General features: G+C 39.3%; 1 protein-coding gene across 1 annotated transcript in view; it reads left to right on the top strand.

The window, feature by feature from the left end:
* The window catches only part of Cntn3 (contactin 3), a 354,703-nt gene that overhangs the window by 314,511 nt on the left and 22,092 nt on the right, over window positions 1–18,100 (top strand). Inside the window, exons 14-19 of the mRNA XM_034512693.2 lie at window positions 1,790–1,907; window positions 2,701–2,859; window positions 2,965–3,114; window positions 4,551–4,621; window positions 6,093–6,327; window positions 10,672–10,787. Coding sequence (XP_034368584.1) covers window positions 1,790–1,907; window positions 2,701–2,859; window positions 2,965–3,114; window positions 4,551–4,621; window positions 6,093–6,327; window positions 10,672–10,787 — 849 coding nt within the window. The remainder of the gene's footprint in view (window positions 1–1,789; window positions 1,908–2,700; window positions 2,860–2,964; window positions 3,115–4,550; window positions 4,622–6,092; window positions 6,328–10,671; window positions 10,788–18,100) is intronic.

Here is an 18,100-nt window from a genome sequence, read left to right as displayed (position 1 = left end):
CAGTTTTCAGCATCCACCCAGCAGCTCAGTTATTTATAATTCCAGTTCCAGCTCCAAAATGCTGTGGCCTCCACAGACCACATATACAGTACACATAAGTATATGTATGCCAAGCACTCATACACATAAAATAAAAAGAAAGAAAATTTTGACACGATTTATTTTTCAATTATGATACATCCTCTGCAGATGAACCTGACTGTATTTCTTTGGCAAAATGTTTTATCATTATTTGGTTTTGTTTTATGCTCAAACTTGGCTACTTCTCATTTTTTATTCAATAGTTCCAAAAGTCAACAGAAGTTCAAATTCCCAACTCAAGTTTCTCCCTTACTCATTCTAGAGCCAACAACAGCCAGGGTGTCTAAAAGCTAGATCTAGATGACTAAGTAGAAAAGTCCAGCTAAATTCTCTCTAACCTGACTATTTCAAAATAAGAAAGTAAAGACTGAAGATTAGAGTCCTCACCCAGTGCCTTGGTGGCATTTATCACTCACTGGGCTTTGTTGAAAAGAAAAACTTTCTATGGAAATGATAACCACCCTCCTGTGAGTATGCAGAGCTCATAAAACCAGAGGAGTTTGTAAAGGTCAGCATGCAAGGATGGTTTTCTCCTGGGGAAACAATTCCAAAGGAGAAGAAAGGGAGGGAGGAAAACAAAACTGTTCAACTGGATGAGAGTAAAATGTGCAAACTGAACAGTTTCTGGATTATCATTTAATTATAGCCATTAATCACCTGGCAGCTGCTTCTCCCAATACCCCAGAAATCCCATCTAAAGCCATATGATCCAACCAGTGGAGAATACACAGCCCATTAACAGATGTAAGGATGGGGAGCAATATGAAAAAATATTAGCCGGAAGAGGGTTTCACGGAACTACCTAAAATCGGAACAGTCTCTCTTGCCACAGATTCTAGGGATGCAAGAGTAAAGCTCCCTTTAATTAATAAGATAAGCGCTGGCCCTTCCCTTCTCCTGGGTTGGCAGTGAGGATCATTTTCAAAGGACTCATCTTTCAGATGCTCATATGTCAGCCTTTATTTCCACTAATGTGGGAAACTGACCCACTCTTAGTCATTTTATGAATGTGAATTTATAGTCTCTTTAAATGAAATGAGGACCTTTTAAAGTTGAACATTTCGATTCACATTTGTTCCATTAATTGGTACCAGGGGATGCCAACAAATGTCTTCTGGAAAATTGTTATTTATAAGGTTTAAAGTGTTTTAATTTCTTCTCTCTCTTTTTTTTTTTTTTTTTTTTTTTGGAGGGGATTCATATTTCCTTGTTCTAACTTCTGTAGCTTTTAAAGGAATTAGACGATGTTAGTCTTTTAAGCTCCAATATGTGGAGAAAGAAAAGTGTTTCAACCGTGGTAATCCCCCCTGCCATGCTGTATTTATCTCCCACTAGGTACCCAAATGCTTCCTCCTCTTCTCAGGCAGATAATTGCAGTAGGGTTGCAACCAGAGAGGAAACTGAGCTGGTGCTAAGCAGTAGATATAAAAAGAAGTGTCGACTGGTGGAAGCAAATAGAATCTGAAACTATAATCTCTGCCTTCATTTATATTTGAAGCCATAAATACCCAGAGAAATGCTTTATATCCATATAGAAATATACCTGCTGTCATGCATGGTTTTGAACTTGTCTTAGTTTCTATGCAATCTACGATTTCAGTCTCCTGACAGCTTACCATCTTGTTTTCTCTGAACGTGGATTGCCTCACCTTCGATATCCTTTGTCTTTTTAAATGTAATGTTGTTTCATTACCTGTTTCCCCAACAGAGTTCATCTGGTGATTTAATGATCAGAAACATTCAACTGAAACACAGTGGGAAGTATGTATGTATGGTACAGACAGGGGTGGACAGTGTTTCGTCTGCAGCTGAGCTAATAGTGAGAGGTAAGTAAGAACTCCTCCTATGTTGTCTAACAATAGTGCCCATGAGCATTCGTCACTGGAGGAAAATCATAGCAAGATACTATCAAGAATATCTCTGACACCCATCAGCCAGAGGGTATGACAATAAGAATGTGCTCATTCAAAGAAGTGAAAACATCAACTCTTCCCTTCAAATAGGATCTGATATAATTGGCATTCCATAGCTGCTGCCAAGCCAATGTGTGTTTTTGAGCACATCCTTCATTCAGCAAATGTATCTAATAGGGAAGAGAATGTGGTACATGTGTGTCTGTCTCCACAAGAAGAGGCATTATCCAGAGTGATGGGAAAATTCACCAACTTGCTTGTCATCTAGGTTACTGATTCACTGTTAGGCTGAAAAATCAAATGTCCAAAGTGTATCACAGAATAAAACACATTGAGGTAGCAAGCCAAGATGTGTTTCACAGTAAGGCATCCCAGCTGAAGCAGAGGACAGTGACATGAGAAAGGTGCAGGGGATGCTGAGTTTTGAAAGGTACAGGGGTGGTGCTGAATAGAGCCTTACTTACTGAGTAGATGCGCTGCCACCTGTCAGCCTATAGTGTTGTGAATCACGGCTTCCTATCCAGGTCTCACATATAACAATGGGACTGTGCAAAGAGTGGTAGCTTTATTGCCAGTTAAATGGCCTCTTCCCTTTAAGTGCTTTTGAAAGTGGGATCAGTTGGAGGTATTAAAGTAATAATGTGAGCCTTTTTGGTAGAAGATGATGGCGTTTATAGGATGCTCTCTGTGTTCTTGCCTCTGTTAGGTTCACCTGGACCACCGGAAAATGTGAAGGTAGATGAAATTACAGACACAACAGCCCAGCTCTCTTGGACAGAAGGCACTGACAGTCACAGCCCAGTTATATCATATGCAGTCCAGGCTAGGACTCCTTTCTCTGTGGGTTGGCAAACTGTCAGAACAGGTAAAGCAGGTGGGAGATGAAGGGCAGCTGCTTAGAAAAATATGTGTCAACTGAGAGCTGGAGTCAGCAGGCTCTTACCTTCTGAACCATCTAACATTCTTGTAGTTCCTGAGGTCATTGATGGCAAGACACATACAGCTACTGTCGTGGAGTTAAACCCATGGGTGGAATATGAATTTCGCATTGTAGCCAGTAACAAAATCGGAGGCGGAGAACCCAGTTTACCCTCAGAAAAAGTAAGGACTGAAGAGGCAGGTTAGTGCTTTTGTTTTCTGAGTAATGGGTTAATAGATTTACAAGGGTGTGTATTTCTATTAGCTCTGGTCTCCCAGCCACTCCTCTATCTCAATAATCCATTGTCGCATTAATATGACCTTTCTAATGGCAGTCTATGTCATATGGCATTTATCAAAAAAAAACACCTAAGAGATTCTGATGCAGTGTGACATTTCCAAGAGTTCAGCCAGTCGTAGACAATCAGTGTGTGTTGAGTGAATATGTTTTTGTCACTTAAGGTTATAATTACTATCTGACATAGTTACACGTTAGCAGAACAAACACTGTTTTCATTTACGAGAAGCACTGAAAAATTGGTCCGATAATACCACTGGGAACTATGATGCTGCAAAACCTCATTCTGCTACCATACCCAGCAACTGTACATAAGCAATAGATAAGTAGTCTATTATGGCCCCATAAGTGTTAGATTATAAAAGCATCATACGAGAATTTAAATGAGCCAACAATGAACGTGTGTCATAAGGCTACTTTCATAATTCTAGAAATATGCTATCATCAAAACTCAAAATTAGCAGGTAAACCTGCTGCTCGTTTAGGGAAACTCCTGGTTTGGGGGGTTGCATTAAGATTTCCCTTTCCAGAATCAGTGCTATTGATTAAAATGAGGCATGCGATACACATCACTTAAGGTATTGAGTCAAAGGAGGCATGGAATATATTTGCACAGTTTTAATAACACCTTTATTCCTCAAGATAGTACACACCTAAATGATTTTGGTATTGTGGGGAGCAGGTGTTGTGTGTACTGGCTCTCATCTTTATTTGTTCATTCAATGTGTATGTAGGGTCCATCTGTCATGCATCCAGCAAATACAGCGGTGTGCATTACAAAGGCCCACCATAGAATTTAGAGTCTAGTTTCATCTTAGGATTTACTAACCAAAAAGTTACGAGCATGAGCGGGAAAGCTGACATCTGTGGGAGTTTTATCAAAAACACTACCTAGCAGGACCTGAGGGTTCCAGTCTATGTGGATCTTTCCAGAGCCTGTACCATGCTAACACTTCCTTCTCAATCAGGAAGATTCCCTGCTATCCTGATTCCCTGTGTATCCTGAGCAGTCACCTTTCTCATATTTCTGTGACCCCAGTGATGAAGTAGCTTTTGTTTGGATTATGGTTTTTCTTACTATTACAGAGATTTCTGAATTATTTAGAATTTTATGTAAATAGTATAATTTGATGACTTTGCCAAAATGTTTTATAAATGCATATGATTATAGTTTTATCTTACTAATGAGATCAAAAATATTCATATACACATGCATCTGTACAATGTGTTTATAATGTGTCAATGACAAAACAATGATTTTGCAAATAACTAAATGAGTCTTCTTTCATATATTGCCAAATAAGCATAGGGTTTTGTCTCTGTGTCTCTGACCTACCCAGCTCCAGAAGTCGCACCTTCTGAGGTCAGCGGAGGAGGTGGAAGCCGATCTGAACTAGTGATAACCTGGGATGTAAGTGTCTGGACAACATCTTTCCCATCAGGGTATTTCTCTTGATTCAATCATCACAGCCTGAACCAATGTGATAACAATGACAATGATGGTGATGGTGGTGCTGCTGCTTTTGTTAATGGTAGTAACTGTCGTGCTGGTATAGATACTGGTAGCACGGATGCCTGTATTGGTGCAGGTTATTATGACATACTGGTGTCATTAGTGCTGGCAGTGGTATTGCTAAGTGATGCTGCTGATGATAAGACAAGCACTATTGCTAATTTTAGCGTTCTAGTACTGGTGGTGTGCCCAGGTAGAAGTGTGGAGCCATTGACCATGTTACTGAAGGGGCTACTACTATTGTTGCTCTTGATGTCACTAATGTTGCTTGTGTTTGGGGACTCGCTGAGTCTAGTGTTAATAACAGGACAAGGACCTGAGCTGAACGGATGCTGGTGATGGTGCTGATGGTTGTGAGAGTACTAATGGTTCATACTGTCTGTGCTGGTGCTAGTGTCGACACAGATGCTTCTGCTGATTTTAGAGATTCTTCTGGTGCTAGTACTGAGGTTGATAGTGATAATACTGGTGGTGTCACAGATAATGTCCAATGGCCGTGCTGGTAACATCAGTGGTGATAATGCTGATGGTGAGGGGGATGGTACTGATGGTGGCAGTGATACTAGTGCTGATAGTCTTGGTGGCAGTGCAGATAATTGTGCTAGGTATTAGTGAGGATGCTTCTAGTGGCTCTGGCAGTTGTAGTACTGACCACCAGTACCACTACCAATGCTGTTATAACACCAGTGCCACTAGCTTCCTCACAAATACCAGAGCTACCAATGAATGCTGCCAGTACTACAGCTAACAGAAACAATGTGACCAGCACTACTGCCAGAGCCACTGGTTCATGTCACAATTAGAAAATACTATAACAATGAATTTAACACTTAAAAGACACTATAGCTAAACTATCTATAATTTGCAGATGTTGACAAGTAAAATGCCATTTTCCCATCGTGGAGTATAACTAGAATTTTTTACTTAATCACATGCAGCTTTGAATTTAGTATTAACTTCCTTTTTTCTCTGTAATTTTTCTACTGTCATAATATCCAAGTATGACCATTTCTATACAACTAGCATTTATGAATTTGATTGTTTTTATTTGTCTTAAAATAATAGGTTTACTTAAATGATAGTGTATGTTATTAGAAACTCAGATTTAAGCCATATTATATTCTAATATCTAAATAATCAAAGATGATGCAAGTTCATTACCTGGAAGCCTGTGAATGAGTAATATATGCCTGTTTAAGAGAAGCTCCGCTGACTGTCCCATGGTCCTTTTCTCATTTTAAAAATACATCTGATCAATTCCTTGTAGATAACTATTTAATGACTTTAAAGTCCACAAATGATGTACCTATCATTTTTTGCCCTGCCCTGACCTTATGAGTGAGGGTAATTTAATGTCTTGTCTTTGTAGCCAGTCCCTGAAGAACTACAGAATGGAGGAGGTTTTGGGTATGTGGTTGCTTTCCGCCCACTTGGGGTTACCACTTGGATCCAGACAGTGGTAACATCCCCAGATAACCCAAGATACGTCTTTAGGAATGAAAGCATCGTGCCCTTTTCGCCATATGAAGTTAAAGTGGGTGTTTACAATAACAAAGGTGAAGGACCCTTTAGCCCAGTGACAACCGTCTTCTCTGCAGAGGAAGGTATGGAAAAATACAAAGGCTTCAGTTCCAACCTCATAGATGTATTGTTTTTGTCTTTGTTTTTGCTTTTTAATTTATTTACATTCCAGTCATTGCCCCCTCTCAGTCCCCCTCCCAAAATTCCTCATCCCTTTCCTCCTCCCCCTTGCCTCTGAGAGGGTACTCCTCTCCCATTAGACCTTCCCCACTTCACTGGGGCCTCAAGTCTCTCTAGAATTAAGCACACCTTCTCCCATTGAGACCAAACCAGTGCTATATATGTGCCAGGGGCATTGGACCAGACCATGTACACTCCTGGGTGTTTAGTCTCTGGGAGCTCCCTGGGCTCTGGGTTAGTTAAGAATGCTAGTCTTCTTATGGGGTCACTCTCCCTTTCAGCTTCTTGAATCCTTCCCCTAAATCAACCATAAGGGCCCCCAAATTCAGTCCAATGATTGCATATCTGTGTCTTTCTCAGTCAGCTGCTGGCCTCTCAGAGGACAACTATGCTAGGCTCCTATCTGTAAGCACACCATGCCATTAGTAATAGTGTCAGTCCTTGGTGACTCTTCATGAGATGGATCTCAGGTTGGGCCAGTCACTGGACCTCCTTTCCCTCAGTCTCTTTTCCATTTTTGTCTCAGCAGTTCTTTTAGACAAGAACAATTCTGGGTCCGAAATTTTGACTATAGGTTAGTAACCCTGTCCCTCCATTTGAGGCCCCGTCTATCTACTGGAGGTGGACTCTTAGTTTCCTCTCCCCAATGTTGGACATTTTGGCTAGGGTTACTCCCATTAAGTCCTAAGAGTCTCTTACCTCCTGGGTCTCTGGTACTTTCTAGAGGGTCCCCCCAACCTCCGACACCCAAGCTGCTTATATCCATTCATTCTCTTGGCTTTCTGTGCTTCTCTTCTGTCCTCCCCCCCCCATACCTGATCCTATTCCCCTTTTCTCCTCCCTCTCCTCTCTCTCACCCAGATCCCTTACTTCCTCTACCTCTTGTGATTATTTCCTTGCCCTTTCTAAGTGGGACTAAAGCATCTTCATTTGGGCCTTTCTGCTTGTTACATTTCTTATTGTCTGTGAGTTGTATCTCAGGTATTCTGCACTTTTTGGCTAATATCCACTTATCAGCGAGTATATAGCATGCATGACCTTTTGTGTCTGAGTTACCTCACTTAGGATGATCTTTCCTAGTTCCATCCATTTGCCTGCAAATCTCATGATGTCCTTGTTTTTAATAGCTGAATAGTATTTCATTGTGTAAATGAACCACATTTTCTGTATCCTTTCTTTGGTTAAGGGACATTTTTTCTGGCTATTACATATAAGACTGATATTGACATGGTGGAGTATGTGTCCTTGTGGTATGGTGGGGTGTCTTTTGGGTATATGCCTAAGAGTGGTACAGCTGGCTCTTCAGATAGAACTATTTCCTATTTTCTAAGAATCTTCCAGGTTGATTTCCAAAGCAGCTGTATCAGTTTGCAACCCCATCAGCAATGGAGGAGGGTTCCCCTTCCTCCACATCCTTGACAGAATGTGTTGTCACCTTGAGTTTTTGATCTTAGCCATTCTGATTGGTGTGAGGTAGAATCTCAGGGTCATTTTGATTTGCATTTCTTTGATAACTAAGAATTCTGAGCATTTCTTTAAATGCTTCTCAGACAGTCTAGATTCTTCTGTTGTGAATTCTATGTTAAGCTCTGTACTCCATTTTTTTAATTGGGTTATTTGGATTTTTGGAGGTAAACTTCTTGAGTTCTTTATATATTTTGGATATTAGCCCTCTGTCAGATGTGTGGTTAGTGAAGACATTTTGCCCAATCTTTAGCATTGCATTATTTAATATACTTAATATATATTAATATACATAATATTATATTTTAAATTAAAATTAAATATATATATTAATATATTTTTTGAAAAAAAAATTAAAGTCTTGAAAGTTCTTTGTGGCCTTACAGATATAAATTGTTTTCAAAGGAACAGTCATCAGAGCTGTTGTTAGATTACCAGTGTGGGTCATAACTATCAACCACACCTTACTAGAAATGTTAAGACTCACTGGATAGTTAAAGATCATAATATTCAGTTAAAACTCTTCATGAGATATTCTCACCCTGAATTTCATCTTGCCATGGGATAGTGTCACTTTACAAAGCTTGCTTTTCTTCTTGGTATAAAAAATTAAGCAACTCATAAAACTACCCTGGCCAAGAGTTGTAAGCTGTGTTTCCTATGGCCTCAGCAAAGGACAGGAGCATGATGGATAATGAGAATCAGGAGTTTGACATTTAAGAGATGTAGACTGTGTATTGTTGAAGGGTGACTTGAACTGTTTTAGACACTTCTATAATTCCTTGGGAATTTGCTCAGTCGTTCTTGTGTACCCACCCCCTCAAGAAATAGAAAAATACTATCTTCCTTCAAGCACTCTTAAGAAAATAATAATGGAGTTAGGAGAATCAAGAACACTTGCCTTTGAGATATTGTCAACTGAATGGTAACCTTATTATCAAGTTCTACCTCATAAAAAGAGCAGAAGTTACCATGGTCAATGGAATGCCCACCACCTGCCAGGCACTGCCAACTTGAATTTTCAAATAAAGATTGGTGCATAGGATCAATTATTATTAGTCTTCATTTACAAATAAAAAATGGAATCTTGATGAAATATGTGAATGATTTTGCTAAAATATATAGTAAATGGAAAAAAAAACAATTTCACCCAGGGGACTTTTGCCTTACCCATTCTGAACTTCTAGCATGTTGTCTCCCCTACCTTTCAGACCTGAGAGTAAATTATAATACCTGGTTCAAAATTAAACATTCTAATATAGGCAGTTTTAGTAAGACTTCTCATATCTAGTCTTATGTTTTTATTTTCTACTAATAAGGAGGAATCAAGGCAGTTACAAAAATATTTTCAAACGAAAGATCCTAATGTCTATAGCCAGCCACATTTTCCAGAAACTAAGAGACTTATAAAGTCAGAGCAGGGTTTAGGACATGATGAAACAGGAAGTCTTTAGACACTGCCTACTTGTGCACCTACCTGAGCACCTAAGACCTAAGTGTTTGTGGTAGAAGGAAGAGACGACCACAGATTTCTGCTTATTTCTGCCTTGCTCACATACCCTTGGCTGTTACTGTTATTATCTGATTTGCAACACAGTAAAACTGCTTTCTGTTCAAACAACAAGCACACATTTCTGGTTTGCTTTTTAAAAGATAAGCTATATGCAAGAAATATGCTATAGCACCTCACTGAGGCAAAGCAAAATCCAATCAGTACACCTCCACAGTAAACAACCACAATCAAGTGGGCTCAGAAAATGATCTGAAGCTCTAGATTTCCAGTGTTGGATTGGTAGTAAGTGTCTCTGTCCCAACCCTGAAAGTCTCTGAGACCATCCTTAAACCTGACTCTTTCTGCCTCATGTAACCATGACCGATAATCAGGATCATTAATATTGAGATTGATGTTGAAGAGGAGACATTTCTGCTAAAAAAAAAAAAAAAAGAAGCATATACTAGGAAAGGAAAATCTCTGTGAACCCTATAAAATCCAAGAATATGTGTTACAAAGAAGATTTCCAATATAAAAACATGTACAAGTCTACACATTCTGTTGACAGCATTTGCAGTCTATCTCATTTTAATCTCTGCTTCCATTGGACCTAGACTAGAAAAGGCACTAACTCCATACTTATTAGTTAATGGCCTTGACTTGACCTTGGCCTGTGTTTGGCATGATAATATGTCAGTAGCATTTATATATATAGAAGTTCCTAAGGAGCTGATATGGGATGAAGGGGAAGTAAACAAAGACGGGAAGAAGAGAATAAAATAATAGGTTGAGAAAAAGACATTAACAAATAAGTCCAGGGGATGGATACATATGTTGCTTGGCAATTAGGTAATGAAAACTTAATAACTATGATATCACCTTTTCCTAAGCTGAAAAGTATCATCTATGTTTTTAGGACATGGTAGTTTCAAAATTTTTAAAGAAAAATAAAGCTCTTCTCCTGATCGATGTTTTTATTATTACTATTATTATTATTATTACATCATTATTTAAAGAGTTTCGGCCTTTAAATATGAAGGTTATGTGGTACATTCTTGTAATCATAGCTCTCTAGAACCAAGGCAGCATGATTTTTATTAGTGCTAGGTCTGCCTATATCACCTAAATACCAGGCGAATACCAGGCCAGCTAGGACTACATAGAAATAACCTGTCTCAAAAAATTGAATTGAAATTTGAAAAAAATATACATTTTTAGATGATTTGCCAGCTATAGCCAGCATTGTCATTGTAACCCTTTTGTTGTTGTTGTTGTTGTTGTTTCTGAACAGAGCCTACAGTCGCCCCATCTCACATCTCTGCCCATAGTCTGTCTTCCTCAGAAATTGAAGTTTCATGGAACACAATTCCCTGGAAGTCGAGCAATGGGCATTTACTTGGCTATGAGGTAATTGCTTTACAATTAATGTCTCTTTACATGATGCTACTACTTTCTTTCATTTCAAATTCTTATCCTCGACATCTTACATAAATACTGTCTTTAGCTGAAATTTTCTTATGGGCAGATTCATTGGCCCATCTTCTTATTTAACTATGCCAAGTAGATAGAAATAGGCAGTTGTGTGGGGAAGACTCATAAGGTAAATATGATGGAAGGTCACATAGCCCAGATCTTTTACATGGGTTACTAAAATAATAACAGTGCAACTGAACTGCAGTATCAAGTTCATATAATTATCTTCTCATCAGGAAAGCATATTCCCCCAACTGTACTTTCTGATCTATTTTCTTGGAGTTCTTGTTATGTCCTGAGATTTTCTTTTAGCCTCTAGAGTATTTAGCTGTCTGGAACATAACTCTCACTTGCAGTGACCTCTGTATTTGGTGAAACATGAAGAACTATTTAAAGGGAAAATAGCTCAAGACCAAATAAAATGAAAGTCAAAATAAGTCAGCAAGACAAGAAATGTTTGAGTGGATAAGGGAATACCATTTGGTAGAGTCCAAAGTGGTAAGAAAAGTTAACCAGGAAATTAAAGGGAAAAGTAAATAAACACAGAGGAATATAAGCAGGTGAGAAACTGGGTGATTCAGACAGCCTTACATGGACATGTTAGCTCCATATAGCTGCTTTCTCTTCTACTTTTCTGTTCAAGCACGGGTGAGTGTCCCACAGTAGTCAAGTGATCTTAGTTAACTGATATAAGAAACGTACCACAGTCAGCTGGGTATTTATCTGACCTATATAAGTAAGTTGTGTAGACATTCTATCCATTGAGGTGCTGTGTCTGCTCACAATGTACTTCATATTTGCAAGGTAACAGTACAGGCAAGCTGGGCAAAGCAGGGAAGATGAGATGGGGTAGATAGACTCCTGCATCACTGTAAAGGATAAAGCAAGCAAGAGCTTGTAGAACTTTTAAAAGAACAAAACATCTGAATCATTTAATAGCTACCTGGATCTCAAGTAACTTTGAGATTCTTTTTCACTTTGCCCTTCTTCTCAGTAAAGTCTCTTTTTATTTGAACACCTCCAAATGTTTTCATTCCTCATAGCAAAACAAGGCTTGACTTAAATAAATATGAACAAGTGAATAAGAGAAAGGACAGGCACCAGAGCAATGATGCTCAAGATATAGGTCAGAGGCCACTTCCATAGAATTGCCCCAGTGTTATCAGTAACCATGAGCTCTGTAAACTCTTCTTAAAACCACTGCATGAAAATATGTAGGCAATGCACAGTTTTAGTATGTATCAGAAAAGTGACACTTTTTTTGAGTTCCAATTCTTTTTTCTTTTTTGATATTTTATTTATTTACATTTCAAATATCCCCTTTCCCAGTTTTCCCTCTACAAAACCTATTCCATCCCCCCTCTCTCTGCTTCTATGAGGGTGCTCTTCCACCCACCCACCCACCCACCCACTCCCACCTCTGACATTCCTCTACACTGGGGCATCGAGCCTTCACAGGACCAAGGGCCTCTCCTCCCATTGATGCCAGATAAGGCCATCCTCTGCTCCTTATATGGTTAAGCGTAAGAACAGGTTTTGATATAGAGAGATCAAACCAGAAATAAGAGACAGTCATTTAAGGAAGGGGAAATAGGGGATAAAAGGGGACCCAGACAAAGATCATAGGAGTCCAGGCATCTGGTTCTGTGCAGTGGATTTTAGCAGGAAGCCATGATAAGGCAGCAGCAGCAGCTCCCACAGGTCGGAAAAGTGTGACAACAGAGAAGCTGTGTGGGTTGCAAGCAGGAGCTCAGCTGGAAAGCAATGAAGGTAAAGCCAGGCCCAGCTGTGTGAGCGGTTTCATAAGCTTTGCGCTTTCAAGAAGCTGAACAAGGTGGCATACAGAGGTCACTTTTCATAAGATCTTGTTCATGATAATAAGAAACACCTGGGAACTAGGTCTAAGGGGACTAATTAAGACCTTATCTTGTCAGTTTTGTTACAATAGTCTCAAGCAGACACTTGATTCCTGAGCGTTCTTGCTTGAAAGGAGCTTGAGGAAACTCAGGAAGACTTTAGTCACCTGGCCTGATACCTACTCGCCTTTCTAGCATTCTTTCCATAATGTAAGAAATGTCAGTAAATTGTTCTGTGTGTCTTGGAGGGTGGTGAGAAAGAAAATATGGAAAAATATGAGTCTTGATAAAAAATGTTGTTTTAAACTCTCCTAGCAGTGCCCAGGTTCATTCCAAGACCACAGAAGGGCACACCTGTGGTCACTCAGCAGTGTTTATCCATTCACCATGAACATCTCTGCACTGGTACAACTAAAGTGGTAAAATCAAATGTCACAAACGTTACCTGTTCCAGCTTTGGAAAGGGACCTCCAGATGGGCTATAATCAAAATGTCCATTAGATGAGCAGGAAAAAGGATTCTGTTTTTAATCACAACTAGTCGAACTTGTATACTTTACACTCTTTAGTTAGAAAACAGAAGTGCATGCCAAGCTTAAATGCTTTTGCCCTTACAAACAAAATGCAGGTTTGGAAATCCCAAGTACCTTGTGAAATACTTAAATAACTAAGGGAATGCACCAGAGTGGACATGTGGCCATACAAAACCTCTTGAGAGTATTGGTTGTTGGGGAATTGTTACCAGGGTGATATTAACACATTGCTTACGTATGTGTGTGTTGATACACACGTTTTTGTACAGGCCTAAAGTTGACGTTAAGTGCCTTCCACTATTTCTTTCCAACTTACATTTTGAGACAGGGCTTATCACTGAACCTAGATAGACTTCATCATTTCAGAAAGACTAGTTGGCTAGTAAGCCCCAAATATCCACTTCTTTCTGCCTTGATGACATGGGGTTTTAAACATACAAGTGAATAATGACAGATACCAGCTGCACCAGCATTTTGCATTGGATTCCAGGGATTGTGCTAAGTAGGGAACATGAGTCCTTTACAGTCTGTGCCATGTCTCTAGCACTGATTTTAAAAAAATACATAAATTTAGCTGTTGAAGAGTCAACCCAAAATTATCTTTTATTAAAAGTGGATTTCATGCCAAAAGAAACTTGTTATTGATTAAAAAGGGGGGCAAGGAGAGGGGGAGAAAAAAGGGGAGGGAGAGGAAGAGGGGGAGGGGGAGGGGGAGGGGGAGGGGGAGGGGGAGGGGGAGGGGAGGGGGAGGGGGAGGGGGAGGGGGAGGGGGAGGGGGAGGGGGAGGGGGAGGGGGAGAGGGAGAGGGAGAGGGAGAGGGAGAGGGAGAGGGAGAGGGAGAGGGAGAGGGAGAGGGAGAGGGAGAGGGAGAGGGAGAGGGAGAGGGAGAGGGAGAGGGAGAGGGAGAGGGAGAGGGGAGAGGGAAAAGGAGAAAGGGAGAAAGAGAGAAAGAGAGAAAGAGAGAAAGAGAGAAGAAAAATCAAAGAACCACCACAGTATCTAGTAGAGTGACACAATTTTTATGCATTCAGATCTTCCTGAGTGAGAAGATAGGCCCCATATGGGACAGAGAAATTCACTGATTTGCTTGCTTTTGTTCACCAAGTTCTCAGGCCAGTATGCAAAAAGTTGATTAAATTAATACAGTTTGAACTTTGCTGTTTTGGAAATGAACTTCAGTACATTCATAAATCTTTCCAAGGTTCACCTAAAATAGAGAAAATAGTAGCTAGTAACTCACACCCTTATTTGAGGATTAAATGAAAGAAAGCAGTAATTGTCAACATTTTCCATTAGAGTAAGAGTTCACTGAAAGAAGGAGAGAGGGGGAGGAAAGGGGAAGGGAAAAGAAGGGAAGGGAAGGAGGGAGGGAAGGAAGGAAAGAAGGAAGAAGGAAATAAAGTGCAGTGTGCATCAAATGTGTGTGACAAAGTGTGTTGTTCATGTTACTGGTAGGGTAAGAGGCAAAAGGTTATAAACACAGCGATATTGAGACATTCTATATAAATTTGTGGTTAAAGTATACTTGCACTTTGCCTGTTTTTGCAGAAAGTAACAAGCAGAATGTTCAAATGCAGCACGCAGTGTATGTGAAAGAAGTCAGGATGTGAAATGTCTTCCACAAGTATGTGGTAGGCAAAGATAAAGAAAGCGAGCTAAGAGATTCATGAACAAGTTAGGGGAAGTTAAGCATTAATGTATGTAATTCTAGCCTGATCAAAATATCCTTTTTTTCCATTTCAGCAATTATTTCAAAATTAACCTAGAAAGATACATGACTTACGAAAGTAATTAATTATCTGTCATGTGGCTGAGTTTGTGGGTTGCAGATTCCTAGGTTTGGCTTTGAAATTGTTAATAGCTTCTGCCTCTCTCTACTCTCAGTGAGGGTTGATCACAGCCGTGTGGCAAGCTGTGCACACATCATCATTAGCATCTAGACTAATTTCCTTTCTGATTTGACCAAGCATTAGTTGAGACACTCATTTCCTTGGGCTCCGGTTTATTTCATCTGCTAAGTGGTTCCTCTTGGGCTCATATCTTCCCAATGCCCTTTGAAATAAGAACAACAGAGGCAGGCAAGACAAAGAAGGACAGAAGCCTATAGGTATGTGGGAATTGGGTACTTGAGGAAAAGAACACAATGTCCTTACATGATGCATACTAACCTTTGTTTCTTTTCCTTCTCCTCCTTCTGCTTCCCCTCGTTCTTCTTCTTTGAAACAGTTTAATTGCAAATGTATATATATGTATATATATATATATATATATATATGCTTTGAAAATATCATGCATGTATACAATACATGTTAATCACCCTCTTGTATCTCCCTTCCATTCTTATCAACTCTTATCTTACATCCTAAAATTTCTTTTCCACATCATGTCTGCTTACTTTTGTGGCCTACTGCACTTAACCAGGGCCATCCGTGTGACCATGGGAATGAACTATCCATTGCAGTCTTGTGGGCTAACAATGAGAACTATCCCTTTAGGAAAAAGTTCAGGAAGGGATAAAAGTCAGTTTACACCTCATCATTCATGACTGACTGTTGATGACAAGCCTAGTTTTGTACAAGCATGTAGCTGTATTCACTGTCAACCCACAGTTACAATGATTATCTTCAGGCTTGACCACCCTACACTCACATATTCTTAGCTGCTTGAACAGCTAGGAACCTCTACATTCACCAAGATCCATCACAAAGAGCAATTTCTCTGATAAAATCTGAGAGTGATATTTTTATGTATCTGTATAGCTATTACACAATCTGCATGGGGGGGGGGGGGGTGAGGAGAGCTTCATTCAAGGACCACACTCTGAAAATTAACTCTGAATCTCTCTGCAGCTCTCAGTTATCAATAGATCCTCAACCCTATCCATGCTGCATTGAACTTCTACAGGTCATCTGGGAACAGCTGCTATGAGTTCATATCATTTATAATAACTTACTGTATTGATTTATGTGTACATGGAAAACTAGAAGAAAGAATCTCACAACACAGAAGAAATGATAAGGAAATGCTGACTACTCTTGTTTGAGCAATACATGATGTATTCAGAAACTAAAATACCTCACTATATGACATGAATATTGCCTTTTCCTGATGATACAATAAAATACCTCAACAAAAACAACTCTGGGAGAAAGGGTTCAACCTTATAGCCCAACCTGACAAGAAAACCCTAGCAGCTAGTCATAGTATGTCCACAGTTAGAATATAGTATGTCCAGAGATCAATCAATAATGTGTACTTCTTCTCAGTATCCCTTCACCACTTATCCAATCTAGGATCCTAGTCAAGAAATGATGCTACCCAGAGTTGGGTTCCTCTTCCACCTCCATTAATATAGTCAGGATAATTCCCCCTGCCGCACAGGGATACTCAGACACCCATCCCCATGCATTTCTACATTCTGTCTAGTGTACAATCACAAGTATGGACAATTACTGTACGTTAATAATTATTTTTAATTTTTTAAAGTGTTAAAAGAGAAAATAATCCCATGCAGAATAAATTTCTCAGTGTGTGAATTAAACCTATACATGTAAACTAGCACAACACGAAGTATCTGGGGAGAATCTGATAGACTTTTATTTTAATTGTGGCACAAGAAAGAATACAATACAGCAGAGTGCTTTACTAGGAGTCCTTGATGCCTTCATCCAGCCTCCTGTTCCAATCAGATGTACAGAATACATTTGGTCTATAACATTTTCATTAGACTGAAAACGTATGTCAAATATTTGAGCACCTTCTCTGAGAGTATGGGGGCAGAAGTGCATGTGTGTATGCTCATTTCTTGCTGTTAAGCAATGAATTTGCATAGGAAATGAACACAATAAGACACAGACAATTGAGAAATATTTGTATAATGTAATTCAGACAGAATTTATTTAAGTGAATAAAATGCAGATTGTAAGCGAGGGTGGAAGACTGAGCTCTACAGGTGAGGGTGGTTGCAATGAGCAATCATGGGGTAGAGAGTAAGTGGGATGATGGAGTGTGCTGAGGGCTTGGCTTTCAGCCATATATCTGTAAGGGCAAGCCTTGGGCCCCAGGTGGTCAGTGTTTTGCTAGACAGCCTTTCCAAATGATGTCAGATGAGAAGACAGCAGGAAATGAGCCAGATTGATGTGAGCAGTTGATCCAGATGACTCTCCCAAGGCCAAAAACAGATTGACCATGAGTGAAAGATAAATGTACAGTTTCCTAAAATATCTCAATACAGTTTTACATGTCTGCTGTTTATTTCAATGTGTTCAGTGTAACAGCTATGTTAAAATATTCATTCTTTTAAAAATATCCAAGCACACAGATAACCACTTTCATCTATTTGAAAACTATTCTTGATTTAATATCTGGGTTTTTTTGTGGCTAAATAAAGGCACCATTTTTCAATGCAACATCTTTATGTGTTGCATTTCACTTTATTGTTAAATTAAGAGAAATCTCTGTTGCAGTGATCATAAAGAGTCTTCGCAGCAGGAGGATTACTTTTGGGTAACCAAATTACATTCAGAGATAGAGATAGCATTCTTACTCCTGACATGCTTCCAGTTTGCTTCTGTCTACTTAACCAGATAAAATTGTATTGACTAGCAAAATGGTTTTATAATTCAGAAGAAAACTGAAACAAACTTCTATTATCTCATCAGCAAATTAAAGCACCACTATTTTATAGAAGCTCAGAGACCTGTATCTAATACATAGTTTGATGAAGGAAGGAGAGATATATTAGTAAATGATGTTGGTCCAAGTCATCCTATTCAACAATGGTTTGAGTTCCAAGTTCCCAGGTTAATTCTGAAACCATGGATAATAAAGTTTTTTTTTTAAATAAATTATATATATAT

The sequence above is a fragment of the Arvicanthis niloticus genome, chromosome 9 (genome assembly GCF_011762505.2).
Source record: "Arvicanthis niloticus isolate mArvNil1 chromosome 9, mArvNil1.pat.X, whole genome shotgun sequence".
NCBI lineage: Eukaryota > Metazoa > Chordata > Mammalia > Rodentia > Muridae > Arvicanthis > Arvicanthis niloticus.
The sequence above is the reverse complement of the archived record's forward strand: the minus strand, read 5'-3'. Positions and strand labels throughout refer to the sequence as shown.